Genomic DNA, 18,213 nt, shown 5'->3' with positions numbered 1-18,213 from the left:
AATTAGAACAGTAGACCCTAGGTAGTTTGGTAATCCCTTGACCTCTGACCCTGCACAAATGCTCTCACCCTCTAGACCTGTTTCCTTATTTGCAAAATGAGGGGCTGTCTGGGCGACTCCTGTGGACCCTTCCAATTGTAGCATTCCGTGACAGTGTGGCATTAACAGTAATTCCCATCTTGGCTGAGATGGATGAGTCATACTAACTGAAAAGTCAAAATATGAGGAGGAAGTCTCTTTACGTATGAGAATTTTCCTTGAGCTGGAGACTCAGAGCCTCTGGGGGGAAATGAGGGAAAACATTGCCACCACCAAGAGGGGAGACAAAGGATGCATAAAGAGAATGGAGATGTATTTACTTCTTGTGTGTTCTTGCCACTTCCATAGCCTCTTTTGCTTTCAAATGCCCAGTTGGGCTAGGCCTTTGGAAAATAGGCTTAACCATTGTTTATTGGAAGGATATTGACATGGTAGGCCAGTTATACACTTTATGGCAGTGGTGAACTCCTCTGTGAGGTCTTTCTGTGCAGATTTAGTGGCACCTCCTCCATGCTGCCTGGGCTTCTCATCACTTTGTCTTATAACTCAGATCAGAGACTGTCTCTTACTTATCTTTGTATCCCTGGCACATGAGGGGTGGTATTAGATGGGTAGATGGATTAATGATCCACTTAGCGTATTTACACTAATCTTGTTGAACTTGACCACTACCTTTATAACTACCACCATTCTGTTAGAAGGAAGTTTTAACTTTTTTTTTTTTTTTTGAGACAGAGTTTTCACTTGTCACACAGGCTGGAGTGCAATGGCACGATCTTGGCTCACTGCAACCTCTGCTTCTGGGGTTCAAGCAGTTCTCCTGCCTCAGCCTCCCAAGTAGCTGGGATTATAGGCGCCTGCCACCACATCCAGCTAATTTTTGTATTTTTAATAGAGACAGGATTTCACCTTGTTGGCCATGCTGGTCTCAAACTCCTAATCTCAGGCGATTCACCCACCTCCGCCTCCCAAAGTGATAGGATTATAGGCGTGAGCCATGGCACCCGGCCTGGAAGTTTTAACTATTAATAGCTTATTATTTCAAAAGTTACTTCATACTCAAAAAAATCCACACTTAAAAAAATTAAACAGATCCCTTGGTCTATTGGGGATTTTTTTTTTTTTAAGCTAAGTGTTTTATATGTAATAATAATAATAATACAGTTAATAAAATCTATCTAAAATTCATACCACCAGCACCCAAGGTCTCTGGCTAGCAGCAATAAATGGCATTTAGTACTTAGCCCCCAAGCCTGGATGACTGACTGTATGGACTTATTATTACTTTTAGCTATTTGTAAGTAACATGAAAATTGGCCAGGCATGGTGGTTCATGCCTGTAATCTCAGCACTTTGGGAGACCAAGGCAGGAGGATCAGTTGGGGCTGGGAATTTGAAACCAGCATTAGCAACATAGCAAGAAGCATTTCTATAAAAAACAAAAAGAATTAACCAGGCATGGTGATGCATGCTACTTGGGAGGCCAAGGTGGGAGGATCACTTGAGCTTAGGCGTTAGAAGCTGCAGTGAGCTAAGAAGGTGCCGCTGCACTCCAGCCTGGGCACCACAGAGCAAGACTCCATCTCTTTTTAAAAAATCTGAAAAGGACCTCAAAGATTGAACTAATAATTTATCTTTACAAATGCAGGACCAAAAGAGAGGGTAAAGGATCACTTGGGGAGTTTAGAAGTGGCAGAAGTATCTGTAGAGAGCCCTATGGTGTGAATGTGCTGGAGTATGTGTGCCCATCCTCGTAGGGGACTCCCTTGGAGGAGGAGGGCACCCCAGCATGGGCAGCAAAGCTGTTTGAGTTTAAGGTGGAGATGTAAGCCACCTGGTTAGTCCATGCTCAGTTAATTTCTATGGAGGTTAGGTAAAGTAGGTTAGGGAGTTGAATCCAATGTTCCTGAAGGTTCTGTTGGTAATATGGCAGGGGTTGGGTTGGGAGCGGGAAGGGTTGGATCATTCTAAGAGCAGTGGAAGACCTAATTCCAAAGGCGAGGACAGCATTTAGAACTCCATACATACATGGCTTGCTCAAAAATGGGGAAGAGATTAAAAAAACTAGCCTAATGTTCGCTTGTCAAACCAAGCCATTCTCTCAGCAGAGTAGTGAAACCCTTGTATAAGTCCTTTAAAGCTTAGCAGCAGTATCCTACTCAAACACAACCACCAAAAAAAAAAAAAAAAAAAAAAAAAAAAAACTCCTTGGGGACCCAGATGTGAAACCTCTCATGGAAAATTCAGCACCATGTGCTTTTTGTAGCAGGTAGAATCACCTGCTGTTTTGGAAATTAACTAGTTTTCTCTGACATCTTTTTGACTGAACTCTGTATGTGCCTCTTGAGAAAATAATCCAAATTCTTGCTGTCTCCACTTTCCAGTTTTGCTTTATCTTTGCATCATGCTCTGCAGTTTCCAGGCAAGCGTAACGGGTGAGAGTTCCAGTAAACTGGCTTGATCATATTTCTTAGATTGAGTCATGACTGAGAAACTTGTTTTGGAACAGGAAACAGCCCATGAAAACGTCTGCACGTGGTAACCTGCCAGATTGAAGAAACTGGACCACTTTCTAGTGGAAAGATAAAAGGGTGGAAAAATGGTCTATAACTCAGGGCATGGTAAATTTGTGAACTAGAGTTTTAACTTGTTGAATAATACGTCTTTGTGTGTATTTGGGCTTTTTTATGCTGTTAAAAATCTAGTTTTTCAAGATTAGGGAAAGGAAAATCTGGATTTGTGTTAACTGTTACTCCCTTTTAAGTGTCTCTGCTATGTATACAACATGTTGCTAGGCCAGTTATTTTTCTTTAAGGAGCTTTAGTTACATAGAAATAAACCTGGTAACATTTACACTTGGCCTAGAGGAGTGTAAGGCCCCTTTTGTCTCCAGTATTCTGCGATTCTGTATTTTAAATACTTAACTTTGCAATTATTGTAGCAACACAATCAAGACAGCAAATCAGTCTAGTAAAACCAGAAGTACTAGAATGTGGGCAAACAGAATGGCCTAGAATTCTTGCTGAGAAAACAATTGGCTTTGCTATATTCTTGTAATGCAGTGTGAGAGAAGCCAGAGAAGTAAATAGGCAGGTAAATATTTATGAACCCTAATAGTCATCAGCACCACGTATTTTAAAAGCACATCTGCTCGGGGTCATTTTGCTTTAAGGATTATGACTGCAAGGTAGAGATTTGTAAATGAAGGAGATCTCCGTTGTTGTGTTTTTGTTGTTTTGTTTTTGGTTTGAGACAGGGCTGGAGGGCAGTATGTGATCATGGCTCACTGTAACCTTCATCTCCTGGGCTCAATTGATCCTCCCACATCAGTCTCTCAAGTAGCTGAGACTACAGGAGAGTCCCACCATGCCTGGCTAATTTTTTAATTTTTTTGTAGAGTTGAGGTCTCACTATGTTGCCCAGGCTGGTCTCAAACTCCTGGACTCAAGCGATTCTCTCGCCTCAGCCTCCCAGAGAGCTGTGAATACAGGTGGGAGCCACCATGCCTGGCTGTTATTTTATCAATTCTTCAAAATTCAAGGATGCCCTCAAATGTTTTTGCAGCCTCATATAGCTCTTAATTTGGTTTATATTCATCCAGATGGTAGAATATGATTCATGTTCCACCAGGTTTTGTTCAGAAATACTTGGGCAGTGTCTATGGAAAAAAAACACTGAATCAGATTTAGTTTTAGGTAAATAATATCACCTGGGCATAATATGAAGAATGAAATGTATGAAAGAAAAATATAATCAAGTGTAACTTAGACTTTGAATGGGGGTAACTAAGATTTGGATGAAGGAGGGATCTTGGGAAATAATGTTAAAATAAGATTTTTATTTTAATGGAAATACATGCTTTTGAGAAGGAGTAACTTAAGACAGTCCAACTTTATACTACATTAAAGTATAAAGAGCAAGGATCAGTTTCGCTTTCTGTTTAGAGTTAGTCGTGTGTATAATTAATTTTTTAACAGTTTATTGATGAAATTTATTTTTAGAAGGAAATCTCCCACCACCTTCCTGTCATTCTCAGGGCAAGGTAGAGGGTAGGAGAAGGAAGGGAGCCTCGGGGGTAGTGGGAGGTACAAGCCTTAATTACCCATTTGAGTGTATAAAGAAACCATTTTATCTTTCATTTCAAATACTTTGTCTCAGTTTACTGAATAACGTTAATTTAGGACAAGCATTGTATTATCTTTGCTTTACTTTTTCTGACTTTTTGGATCATCTAAGCATGATAAATGCTGGTTTATTCAAGGCGCTAAAATTGACTTGCAAAAGACATATTTAGTATGGATTCTGCATTCAAGTGCTTTCTTTGTTTATCCTGGTACAGAGTGTTTGTTTTAAAGTGGTATGAGTTAATTGTCCAACTTCAGATTTTCCCTGAAATGTATAACAGATTACCCAGTTGGCAAATGATGATATATATTTTTTAAACATGAGTATTTGCCTTAGGCCAGATGGTGATTTAACATGAATTGTCCAACATTTGTGTTTCTTATCAAATTGTCTTCTTTTGTCTAAGCCAAGCTAGCAACATAATTTGGAACACACTCAGGAATCACCAAGGACAACAGCAAAAAAAAAAAAATTCAGACATGAAGTGGCAGACGACATTTGCTCCATATGCCTTGCAAAGGCTCATGGCCAGTGCTCACATAGCCCTTGGAAAGCTTTCTCGCCGTTGTAAGGAAGTACCTGTGGAGTGCTGTGCAAACCATCTACCTGCTTTCCTCTCTCCAAACCCTACTTATCTAACACTTACACTGTGGCCTTCTTCCGCGGGGGACTTGCGCTTCCTCAAAGCCCTGGATTTATGTGCAGAAGAGCAGTTTTAGTTCTTCCTTAGGCACTTCCCTTTCCTCCTTCCAGTGTCACGTTCTTGTTTGGGCTCCATCAGGACGATTATTTCCTCTTGGATGATGTGTGAGCCTTGCAGAGAGCTGGGTCATTTGTGGAATAAATCATGTGCCTGGTCACACGGTTCTTTACAGGAAATGGTCGCTGCATACTAGCTTAGCACAAAACACAGTCGTGAGCTTATGGGCCTCTCCAACACTAAGTCTTCAGTTTTAACTTCTCCTGGTTTTTTGGTTTTTTTCCAACATAAAACTTTGAAAGTTTCGTACAACATCAAATTTCTGCAGCATTTTGCCTGCTGAAACAGATGTGAAAATCTGAGTAGCACAGAGTATGACACTAAGGCCATAACAAGAAACCCATTGTTGCTGCATTCTAAATTTGATCAAGATGTCCATGTTTGGGAATCCAAAATAGTTGCTTCAAACTCAGCTCTTTTCTTTTATGAAGCAGGGTCTTTTTGTTTGTTTTAGAGATCTCTCATAGCAAGAAAAAATATTACATAAACTTTTTTTTTGAAACAAGGTCTCACTTTGTTCCTCAGGCTGCAGTGGCGTGATCTTGGCTCACTGCAGCCTTGACCTCCAGGGCTCAAGCAGTCCTCCCACCTTAACCTCCCCCCACCCCTCCCATGTAGCTTCTAATTTGCTTATTAATTTGCTTTATTATTTGCAAATAATTCAGAATCTCTCTGAAATCAAAATCCTTTTTTATTTACAACGTGTTAATAGTAGTCTAATTCAGACCTGCCCTGAGGAAGAACCAAGTAATGAAGTTGTCCATGATCTTGGAAGTTAGTTGGTTCATTCTTTCTGACCATCTAGATAGTCCCAATGTTATTTTAGGCTCTCCCTAGTTAGGTCCACAACCTCATTATTATCCATTGGCCTGGACTTTGGTCTCGCTTATACAGCAAACAGTAGAGCCTATATCACTGTCGACCTGTAAACATTTGCATATTTTACATTTATAGAGAGATCTCTTTCACATGTCTCATTTGATCCACTAACATCTGTATGCTTGGGTAGGATGGAATAATTAAGCAATGTATAGCTAAAACCATCCAAACCCCTCAAATATCATCTGATGGGAAGGAAAAGGGGGGAAAAGGAAATTGAATGTAAGCCGGGCCTAGCACTTTGGGAGGCTGACGTGGGTGGATCACCTGAGGTCAGGAGTTTAAGACCAGCCTGGCCATCATGGTGAAACCTCATCTTAAAAAAACAAAACAAAACAAAAAAAGGAAATTGAATGTAGTTATTTCAACTCCTGGCATTACTGACACAATTTTAGAGTAAATTCCGTTAGGGATTTTATTCCAGTTCATGAGGTTCTAAGGATACTTTGCAATTCAGATTTGTGAGATGTTTGCAACCTAAATTGCTTCAGTTGCATGAAGCAATTATCCTGGGATCTCCTTAACAAGGAGAAACCTCAGGCCCAGGAAGTCTGGGGTAAGTGAGGCAGGGATGTGCCAAAGTGCACTTTTTCCAGATGCAGGGACAAGTATTTGAGTTTCTTTTACTGACCTTACAAAGAGCTTTGCACACTTTGCACATCAGTTCTTGAGATGGGTGGGAACATGGACTGCCTATTTTGTAGAGAGAAACGAGTTCAATTAAGACTACAGGATCATGCATTCCTTTAATTTTTGGTGCTGTACTTAGTAGATGGGAATGTATTGAACATTTAATACCTTGCTTGGGCAGATAGCTCCAGTTTGCAGAAAGTCTAGATACGATACTCTGCTATATATCTAGATTTACTGAGAAGAAATGGCCCAAGCTAATTAGAATTTCAAAGCAGGTTTCTCAGCCAGGCGCAGTGGCTCACACCTGTAATCCCAGCACTTTGGGAGGCTGAGGCGGGCAGATCAGTTGAGGTCAGGAGTTTGAGACCAGCCTGGCCAACATGGCAAAACTCTGTCTCTACTAAAAATACAAGAATTAGCCGGGTGTGGTGGCATGTACCTGTAATCCCAGCTATTTGGGAGGCTGAGGTGAGAACCGCTTGAACTCAGGAGGCAGAAGTTGCAGTGAGCTGAGATTGTGCCACTGTACTCCAGCCTGGGCGTCAGAGCGAGACTCCATCTCAAAAAAAATAAAGTAGGTTTCTCAATACCTTGGAATGTTCTGTCTCCATGATGACCTATGGGTAAACATGTTCATCAAAATGGAAACAAATCAATTTTTAAAACAGAAATTATTCTCATGCCTATTTCAGTGGGGATGCCCCTGAGAAGATAGTCGTGTATGACTGAATGCTCTATGGTTGCTATTTTGTTGCTCCTGGCCAGAAAACTGATCTAGGTGACATGCTTAATCCACCCTGCAGACTGGCTGCTCCATACTACCAAGATTCCAAAGCAAAGTGTATATACAGTTGGCCCTATGCAGCCTCTGGTTCAATGATGCAACCAATGGCAGATTGGTTCAAAAATATTTGGAAAAAGGCCAAGCGCAGTGGAGTGGTTCACGCCTGTAATCCTAGCACTTTGGGAGGCCAACGCAGGCAGATCGCTGGAGCCCAGGAATTCGAGACCAGCCTAGGCAAAATGGCGAGACCCCATCTCTACAAAAAATAATTAGCGGGGTTTGGTGGCATGTGCCTGTAGTCCCAGCTGCTTGAGAGGCTGAGGTGGGACGATCGTTTGAGCCAAGTGAAGGCTGCAGTGGGCCATGACTGCATCACCACACTCCAGCTTGGGTGACAGAGCGAGATCCTATCTCAAAATGAGTAAATAAATAATAAATTTCAAAAATAAATTGGGAAAAAAATATATATACAAATAAAATACAGTATAACAGCTACTTACATAGCATTTATACTTTATTAGGTATTGTAATCCAGAGGTGATTTAAAGTATGTAAGGGGATGTGCATAGGTTATATGCAAATGCTATGCCATTTTATATTAGTGTAGGCTCACGGCTAATAAAGCATGAATCCGAGTGAAGCTGCCAGGCTGTGTGTCCTTGTTCAGCCGCTTTCTGGTACTATCTCTTCTTTCTAAACCTCACTGTTCTTATACTGTAAAACAAGGATGTTTTATCTGTATAAGGCTGTTTTGAGGAATAGTTTTTATATGTAAAGTACTTAGAACAGTGCATGGCATATAGGAAGCCCTTAATAGATACTGGCTTAAAAATAATTAGGTATATCCTAGCAAGGTATACCTAATTACAGGTGCTGTTTTAATTATGCTTACTCTGTGTGCTTTACACTATATATTGTTGAAGGCTAGAATAATGAGGAGTCCCATGAGCAGGGTTTCATAGCATTTAAGATTCCAACACCAACCTTCAGTCATGGGTACAGGTGGCCTGTGCCATCCAGCTAGCTGTGCTGCCTCCAGGCTGGGTGGCCTGCTCCTCCTCTGTTGGATAAAAATAGCCTGACTCCTCACTGAAACAACCACCATGTTATTTGTGTCCTTGGGAAGATGAAAGTAATAGAGCTGTAAGCCTGGCGTTGCCAGCTGTCAGCAGAACTGAAATACAAAGTGTGACATGTATCCACACTGTGCCCACTGGCCTTCAGGTCCCAACTGCCATTCTCCCATCTTGATTTTTTTCCATTCTCAAATTCATTATTTCCCCTACAGGTGATTTGTGAAATGGAAACAGATTTAGATTTCCTACCTATTTAGATTTTTCCAAAGACTAAATTTTGGAAATTTATAATTTCCAAAAATTATAAATCAGAAAAATTGCTATTGACACATATGTGGTTAGGAAATTCTGGATGTGTTTCCTATGCCTAGCCTAGTCATATGAATTCTCTCCCTATGTGTCTTTTTTTGTATGTGAAACAGGGTCTTACTTGTTACCCAGGCTGCTGGAGTGCAGTGGTGCAATCATAGCTCACCATGGCCTTGACTTCCTGGGCTCAAGTGATCCTCTCACTTCAGCCTCCCTAGTATTTGGGACTATAGGTGCACACCACCACGTGCAACTACTTTGTTTTGGTTTTTAGTAGACACAGGTGTCACTATGGTGCCCAGGCTAAGGTCAAACTCCTGGGCTCCAGCAATCCTCCTGCCTCGGCCTCCCAAACTCCTGGGAGGAGGAGGAATAAGTCACCAAGCCCAGACTCTCCTCATCTATCTTTTACTAAATCAAAACCTTCACTCTTTGTAAGAGTTTTCCTGTATCTTAAAACTTAATACTTTTGATCCTTCCCTGGAGCCAGGGCTTTATTTATTTATTTTTGAGACAGGGTCTCACTTTATTGCCCAGGTTGGAGTGCAGTGGGTGATCATGGCTCACTGCAGCCTCAACCTCCTGAACTCAAGTGATTCTCCGACCTCAGCCTCATGAGTAGCTGGGACAACAGGTGTGCACCACCACACTTGTTTCTCCTCTCCCTCCCATTAGTAGAAATAGGGTCTCTTTATATTACCCAGGCTGGTTTCAAACTCCTTAGATGAAGCGATACATTCCCCCTCAGCCTCCCAAAGTGCTGGGCTTGCAGGGCGTGAGCCCCCGCAACTGTCCCTTTTTTTTTTTTTTCATCTTTGAGATGGAGTCTTGCTCTGTCACCCAGGCTGGAGCACAGTGGTGCGATCTCGGCTCACCGCAACCTCCACCTCCTGGGTTCAAGCGATTCTCCTGCCTCAGCTTCCTGAGTAGCTGGGACTACAGGCATGCACCACCATGCCCAGCTAATTTTTGTAAAGAGGATTATTGATAATTTCTCAGGAAGGAAGTTGATGGGTTCTCATCCCTTTCTCAACTTCCTGTTAAGCAGTAGACAACCCTTGTCTTAAACTTTTTCATGTCTCAACTAAAACTCAACTCAAAAGGAAGTTATTTAATAGGTGAGCCACAGAGATAAGAGTAGCAAGCTGTGATGGGAAAAGATAATCTAGTGTAGGAAAGATGGAAAGAATGGTGATACTTCACAACTGCTAGATTGACACTTTAACTTGGGACTTATCCCTCTATAAACTGGATATTTTCTGAGCAAAGTTTAAAGAAAACTCCATGTATTTACTCAGTAGTATTTTCCAAACCCGACTTCTCATAAGCCAGTGGCTTAGAGGGCTTGCTCTAATTTCAATTTTCTATTAAACAAGAGTGGAATTTCTTTTAATTCAAACCATTTTTGTGACTTTGCCCTTTAGTGACCTCTACCATCACCCAGTCATTAATGATCCAAGTGATTAGAATGGATGGCTATGTGTTTGTAGGTTGTTTGTTGTCTTTAATGAATAGATTCATTGAATGGAATTAACTGTGCTCTTCTAGAACATTGGACCTGTGTTCTCATTTAGATTGTATTTGTAATCTCCCCACTCCCCACCATCAACAGTGGCATAATGTGAATTAATTTATGTGGTATCTGCCATCTTAACCATGGTCTCTCTCCTTCCTTTTTTTGTTTTAAACATAGGACATGGATTTGATTGACATACTTTGGAGGCAAGATATAGATCTTGGGGTAAGTCGAGAAGTATTTGACTTCAGTCAGCGACGGAAAGAGTATGAGCTGGAAAAACAGAAAAAACTTGAAAAGGAAAGACAAGAACAACTCCAAAAGGAGCAAGAGAAAGCCTTTTTCGCTCAGTTACAACTAGATGAAGAGACAGGTGAATTTCTCCCAATTCAGCCAGCCCAGCACATCCAGTCAGAAACCAGTGGATCTGCCAACTACTCCCAGGTACAGAGTACTCAGTTCTTGGGAAAGTTATGGCAGGGTTTAAGTAAACACTGACCAAGGAATTAAAATATCTGGATTTGCATTCCAGCTTTGCCTTTCACTGTGTCTTTTACTTACTTTGTCAAATCTACTTTTGAGTTCACTACCCAACCTACTAATCTTACAAAGTTATTGTGAGGATTAGGAGGACATAAGTTACACGAAAGAGTTTTGTAAAGTTCAGAAACCTCCTATAAGGATCAAGTGGCAGCAACAGAAGCAGTGGCAGCAGAACCAAGTAATAGGGATTACTTACAATACTGTGGCAAGCACTGTTTTAAGAACTTAACATATACTGACTGGTTTAATCAACACAACTGTATGAATTAGGTACCATTATCCCTATTTTATCTACGGTGAGCAACTGAAGCTCAAAAAGGTTAATTTGCCCAGATCACTCAGAAAACTGGAGGAGCTAAGATTTGAATCCAGGTGGTCTGGTTCAAATTGTGCCCTGAGGTGATCTCTGAAATAAGATATTTACTTAACTTGATTGTAAACATTTTATGAACATCAATTATGACTATTTAGCTTGGCAATGGAATAATCATTTTTGTCTTCTTTTGTGTCATTCCCTTTTATCAGGTTGCCCACATTCCCAAATCAGATGCTTTGTACTTCGATGACTGCATGCAGCTTTTGGCGCAGACATTCCCGTTTGTAGATGACAATGAGGTGAGGTATAAAACAACAGATTAATAGCAAAACTCCATAACTATATAATAACAATCATATTCTATGTAAGTCCCTTCAATAAGGGAAGTCTCCATTTAAAAGAGTAAACACATTTTTAGGAGGAAATGTTTTAAACAAGGAAATACTCTGTCAAGGAAACCTTAGTCTATAGATAACTTTACAATTAAGAAAAAAAAAAAACCTTCACATAATATAAAAGCAAAACCATTTACTATGGCATAGCCAGAAACATGGACAGTATAACCATGGAAACAAATAACTCATTTGTTACAAGTGTCTAAGAGGTTTTGGTGAGTAAAGAACAAGCTGGGCAACGAACGAAGATTTGTTAACAATTTTAATAAATCTGTTTTATCTAGTACCACTGTGCTAGATATTACATAAACTAAATCCTAGCTTAAACATTTTAAAGTTTACTTTCAAATGCTTAGGCTGAAACTATTAGGCCAGCAAATAGTAAATGTGAGTCAGCAGGGTAGGAAAAAAAGACTTGTTTCATTATTTACAAACAGGAGTCATGATTGGTTAAAGTAGAGACACGGAACTGCAGCTGATTCCACTTTGTATTGTGACGGTGCCTTAGAGCTTACTCATCTCGCTGGTGGAAGACTCGTTAATCAATGACTTAATCAATTTTAGGTTTCTTCGGCTACGTTTCAGTCACTTGTTCCTGATATTCCTAGCCACATCGAGAGCCCAGTCTTCATTGGTACTAATCAGGCTCAGTCACGTGAAACTTCTGTCGCTCAGGTAGCCCCTGTTGATTTAGACGGTATGCAACAGGACATTGAACAAGTTTGGGAGGAGCTATTATCCATTCCTGAGTTACAGGTAACTAAACTAAAATAGAATGTAATACTGAAGATATTATTTTATATTTAGTGCCTTTAGTCATTCTGATTATTTATATGCCACCTATTTACAGGAAGGATTGGAGGGTGCCTTTAAATTAGTCATGAGTGCTGCCCATGCTAGTTAAGTGGGTTGGATATCCTGAGGAATTTTTTTTTTTTTTTTTTGAGACAGAATCTCACTCTGTCACCCAGGCTGGAGTGCAGTGGCACTGTAACTGGGAGGGACTACAGGTGCTCACCACCATGCACAGCTAATTTTTGTATTTTTAGTAGAGATGGGGTTTCACCATATTGGCCACACTGATCTCGAACTTCTGACCTTGTGATCCACCCACCTCGGCCTCCCAAAGTGCTGGGACTACAGGCATGAGCCATCTCGCCCAGCCAAGGACAGAATGTTATAAATCTGACGTCTGATGTGGGAACTCTGAAAATAATCCATATACTTAGGCATAAATACGTATTAGAAATGAGAATTATCTCTGAATTACAGAGGTAATAAATTAGAGAGATAAGCCTGGAGAGAACGTGGATAGGAAGTTTATCTAAATTTATTGCGTGTGGATTAACTTTGATTTATATAGTATAAACTTCTTTCTCATGCAGTGTCTTAACATTGAAAATGACAAGCTGGTTGAGACTACGATGGTTCCAAGTCCAGAAGCCAAAGTGACAGAAGTTGACAATTACCATTTTTACTCATCTATCCCCTCAATGGAAAAAGAAGTTGGTAACTGCAGTCCACATTTTCTTAATGCTTTTGAGGATTCCTTCAGCAGCATCCTCTCCACAGAAGACCCCAACCAGTTGACAGTGAACTCATTAAATTCAGATGCCACAGTCAACACAGATTTTGGGGATGAATTTTATTCTACTTTCATAGCCGAGCCTGGTATCAGCAACAGCATGCCTTCACCTGCTACTTTAAGCCATTCACTCTCTGAACTTCTAAATGGGCCCATTGATGTTTCTGATCTATCACTTTGCAAAGCTTTCAACCAAAACCACCCTGAAAGCACAGCAGAATTCAATGATTCTGATTCTGGCATTTCACTGAACACAAGTGCCAGTGTGGCATCACCAGAACACTCAGTGGAATCTTCCAGCTATGGAGACACACTGCTTGGCCTCAGTGATTCTGAAGTGGAAGAGCTAGATAGTGCCCCTGGAAGTGTCAAACAGAATGGTCCTAAAACACAACCAGTACATTCTTCTGGGGATGTGGTACAATCCCTGTCACCATCTCAGGGGCATAGCACTCCCATGCATGATGCCCAATGTGAGAACACACCAGAGAAAGAACTGCCTGTAAGTCCTGGTCATCAAAAAACCCCATTCACAAAAGACAAACATTCAAGCCGCTTGGATGCTCATCTCACAAGAGATGAACTTAGGGCAAAAGCTCTCCATATCCCATTTCCTGTAGAAAAAATCATTAACCTCCCTGTTGTTGACTTCAACGAAATGATGTCTAAAGAGCAGTTCAATGAAGCTCAACTTGCATTAATTCGAGATATACGTAGGAGGGGTAAGAATAAAGTGGCTGCTCAGAATTGCAGAAAAAGAAAACTGGAAAATATAGTAGAACTAGAGCAAGATTTAGATCATTTGAAAGACGAAAAAGAAAAATTGCTCAAAGAAAAAGGAGAAAATGACAAAAGCCTTCACCTGCTGAAAAAACAACTCAGCACCCTGTATCTTGAAGTCTTCAGCATGCTACGTGATGAAGATGGAAAACCTTATTCTCCTAGTGAATACTCCCTGCAGCAAACAAGAGATGGCAATGTTTTCCTTGTTCCCAAAAGTAAGAAGCCAGATGTTAAGAAAAACTAGATTTAGGAGGATTTGATCTTTTTTGAGCTAGTTTTTTGTACTATTATACTAAAAGCTCCTACTGTGATGTGAAATGCTCATACTTTATAATTCTATGCAAAATTATAGCCAAAACTAGTATAGAAAATAATATGAAACTTTAAAAAGCATTGGAGTGTCAGTATGTTGAATCAGTAGTTTCACTTTAAACAATTTCTTAGGACACCATTTGGGCTAGTTTCCATGTAAGTGTAAATACTACAAAAACTTATTTATACTGTTATGTCATTTGTTATATTCATAGATTTATATGATAATATGACATCTGGCTAAAAGCAAATTATTGCAAAACTAACCACTATGTACTTTTTTATAAATACTGTATGGACAAAAAAAATGGCATTTTTTATATTAAATTGTTTAGCTCTGGCAAAAAAAAATTTTTAAGAGCTGGTACTAATAAAGGAATATTATGACTGTTAAAATTATTTCTTTGGGATTCCTTTGAGTTTATTCACACAGTAGTGTTTTCCATAATCATCTATTTAATACATTTAGATGTTTTGCATCTTCAGAATGTTTTCTTTGAAAATATAAAAAGAATTTTATGCTAAATTTCTACTAACAGGGTTATGGAATAATAAAGTATATCAAGAGGATACTTTACCTCTTCTTCAATAGCAGGTACATCTAAACCCAAGAAAATGTTGTACACTGACATGAAAGCATTGATTCATTTATTCCCGTAAGTAAGTAATACACCCACTATATACTAGGCAGAGTTTGAAGTAAAAAGGAAAAAACCAATACCCCTATCCTGGAATTTGCATTCTAGTGAAGAGGAGGTAACAAGCGTACTCCACTGTTAGAATTGGATGGGGAAAAACAGTAAAAAGCATCACAACACAAAAATAAGGCTATAAATGGGAAGAGCCTTACTGAGGTGGCAATATTTGAAGGTGTGGGAGAAGCCCTTCTCATAGCTAAGAGCACTGCAGACAGGATACAGCAGGTCCAAAGGCTGCACATTTGAGAAAAGGACAATGTGACTGAAGAAAGGGATGGGGGTGGAATATGGCAAAGCCTCATAAGTCTACATAAGCGAGGTGGGGAGCTACTGGTGCTGTTCAGGAGTAACATTCAACTGGTTTTTAAAAGTTCCTTCTGGGGTTTGTGACTGCTGGCAGTGGCAGCCTAGCTTTCTGATAAAGGAGTGTAGTTAGTGGCAGGTGATTGTACCACTCTGGATGGAGGCTAAAGAAGTTGAGCTGGAGCCATGGTCAGTGCAGTGGTGGCAGCTGGACTGGCCATTTCTGCTGCAGATTTTGCAAGCCAAGAAGCGCATGTAGCAAGTAAAACAGGTTTTTCAAAGTCTACAAAAATCTGTCTTCAGTGGTGGCTGTTAGAGAGGTTAGGTTTGAACTCAAAATGACAAAATAGGACGCAGCCTGTAAGCCTTACTGCTGGTAAGGGAAAAATAAGAGATGCTCAGTAACAAATACGATCTTAAATCACCGAAAGAAGGATCTCCTTATATAGCAACCAAAATCACTGAAGCTAAAGATTTACTAGGTCAAGCTAAAAAATTAGACATATGAATTTTAGGTTCCTACTTTATATATATATATCAACTTTCTATAAAATGTCTCAGAGCTACAACTTTTCAAGCTCCCTCTGGCTTGTGTGTTGAGAACAGTATAGTGGGTTAAGGATGGGGGTAGGGAAACCAATTGGAAGGTTCATGCATTATGATGATGGCTTGGTCTAGGGAGACAGAAGAGAGATAGAGACACTGGATTCTGCCATGTCTCAGAGAACTAAAAGTGGTAGAATGGATGTGAGACAAGGAGTTGAACATCTTAACTGAGTTGTCCAAAAATGAAGATTGGATAGAGGAGAGAGATCCAGATGGGAAAATCAGTTCCTTTTTGGACATACTGAGAGATCTATTAGACATAACTAGAGTGTACAAAAACAAGTCCCCTCAAAAACCTTTGAAAATCTGCATGCTCATGGTAGTGGGTGCCTGTAATGCCAGCTACTCAGGAGGCTGAGGCAGAGAATTGCTTGAATCCCGGAGGCAGAAGTTGCAGTGAGCCGAGATCGCACCACTGCACTCTAGCCTGGGTGACAGAGCGAGACTCCATCTCAAAAAAAAAAAAAAAAGGAAAAAGAAAAAATATCTGCATGCTTTCCAATGAACCAGTTATTGATTTCTTCACCTAAGCAGATTTCACTTGTTCATATTATTTTGCCTTTTTAAAGTGAGGAAATGGAGATTCATTTAAGTATGTTTAAAATAAACATTACATGTGTAACCATTCAGTGAAGACTCCTAGCAACCCATTAGGAGCAGTGTAGTGTTAGAAATCCTGTCCCTGGAACCAGACTGCATGGGCTTACTGCTAATTCCTAGAATGATCTTTGGCAACTCACTTTAGCACTCTAAGGCATATTTTCTCATCTATAAAGCACAGTGCAGCACTGTTCACAGTAGCAGACTTGGAACCAACCCAAATACCCATCAATGATAAAGAAAATGTGGCACACATTTTCCATAGAATACGATGCAGCCATAAAAAAGAATGAGTTCATGTCCTTTGTAGGGACATCAATGAAGCTGGAAACCATCCTTCTCAGCAACCTAACACAGGAACAGAAAACCAAACACTGCATGTTCTCACTCATAAGTGGGAGCTGAACAATGAGAGCACATGGACACAGAGAGGGGAACATCACACACTGAGGCCTGTCAGGGGGTTGGGGGACTAGGGGAGGGGGATAGCATTAGGAGAAATACCTAATGTAGATGATGGGTTGATGGGTGCAGCAAACCACCATGGCACGTGTATACCTGTGTAACAAGTCTGCACATTCTGCATATCAGAACTTAAAAAAGCAGAGTGGTACTCAATGGGTCACCCCACAAAAAGCACCGTGCCTAGCTCATACTAAACACCGTATCAATGATGGATGTTTTGTCATTTTCCTTTAGCCTTCTACAATGATGCTTTTTGGCTACAAATAAATCCAGTCAAATTAGCTTACAAGAGAATGTAACTGTTAAAGCTCAGGATTGAAAATGACGTGAAGGACTAATGGATCTGAGAATTCAAATGTAAAGATCTTGGTTTTCTTTTTCTTGAGACGGAATCTCACTCTATTGCCCAGGATGGAGAGCAGTAGCACAATCTCGGCTCACTGCAACCTCCGCCATTCAAACGATTCTCCTGCCTCAACCTTTGGAGTAGCTGGGATTACAGGCACCTGCCACCTTTTTCCACTGAAAATACAAAAATGACTAAGCTGGCCTGACATTACAGACCCGCTTAATCATTTTTGTATTTTCAGTGGAGACAGGGTTCCATCATGTTGGCCAGGCTGGTATGGAACTCCTGACCTCAAGTGATCCACCTACCTCAGCCTCCTAAAGTGCTAGGATTTCACGTGAGCCACCGTGCCCAGTCAAATGTGAAGATTTTGTGTCTTGAATATTTTTCACATGCTATCAAGGAACTTCCTCTGGTGGTGTGGTGACAGGGCATCTTGGAAGGAGACATCACTTTTTCAAACTCAGAACATAATCCCAGGTCTCGAATAAACTGTCTATTCTTAGATCAAATTGTGAGTGGGAGAGGGTGACAAGAATCTCAGCAGCAACCCTATCTGGAGCACCTAACATTGACTGATACTTGAAGGAGGAAGAGCACTGCTGGGCAGACAAAAACAGATATTCTTCATTCATCTGCATCCTTTAGTAGCAAACTGATTCAAAGTATTCTGTCCAATTCATACAAGATAACTGGCCACAGAAACTTACAGTACCTAAAAATATTACGGTGAAATACAAAACATTATCGTGAGAAATTATAAATTTCAAATAAAAAATCCCAACTATGCCATGACTAATAAAACCAAGTGTTCATTTCTCTTGATCTGTGTTTGAATTGAGAGCTTTATACCTGACTGTCCTCAGTAAAATTTGGCTATTAAACTGTAATTGCACAACACTGTCTATATAAAAGTCTATCTTCTTGCCAAGATCTCCCAAGTTCCTCTTTTTGAGGGGGACACTGCTCAAATATGCTTGCCATATCCGTATTTGTGACTAAGCCTCAGAAGATATACAAGATAATTCTCATTCCCATTTTAAAAAAAGATAGTTATCAGGATGTTTTCAGTTGATGTCTAACACTTGAGAACTGGAAAAAAAGACTAGAAAACTTCAATCCTATGTGGGAGGGAAA

The 18,213-nt window shown here is 40.3% G+C and overlaps 1 protein-coding gene across 3 annotated transcripts in view; it reads left to right on the top strand.

Annotated features, from left to right (window-relative positions):
* Window positions 1–14,454, top strand: part of NFE2L2 (NFE2 like bZIP transcription factor 2) — a 33,583-nt gene extending 19,129 nt beyond the window's left edge. For 2 of the 3 annotated variants that reach the window (XM_012471930.2, XM_012471931.3), the window contains exons 2-5: window positions 10,299–10,565; window positions 11,190–11,279; window positions 11,940–12,131; window positions 12,761–14,454. In XM_012471930.2, the coding sequence (XP_012327353.1) occupies window positions 10,299–10,565; window positions 11,190–11,279; window positions 11,940–12,131; window positions 12,761–13,987 (1,776 nt within the window). In that variant the 3' untranslated portion in view covers window positions 13,988–14,454. Of the gene's footprint in view, window positions 1–4,711; window positions 4,732–10,298; window positions 10,566–11,189; window positions 11,280–11,939; window positions 12,132–12,760 lie in introns of those variants that run through there. The other variant, XM_012471932.3, reaches the window with a different exon arrangement.
* Window positions 14,455–18,213: the final 3,759 nt, after the last annotated feature.

Source organism: Aotus nancymaae, unplaced genomic scaffold, assembly GCF_030222135.1.
Source record: "Aotus nancymaae isolate 86718 unplaced genomic scaffold, 86718_ANA_hifiasm-v0.15.2.pri h1tg000008l, whole genome shotgun sequence".
NCBI classification, from domain to species: Eukaryota; Metazoa; Chordata; class Mammalia; order Primates; family Aotidae; genus Aotus; species Aotus nancymaae.
This window is presented reverse-complemented; position numbering and strand designations above follow the sequence as displayed.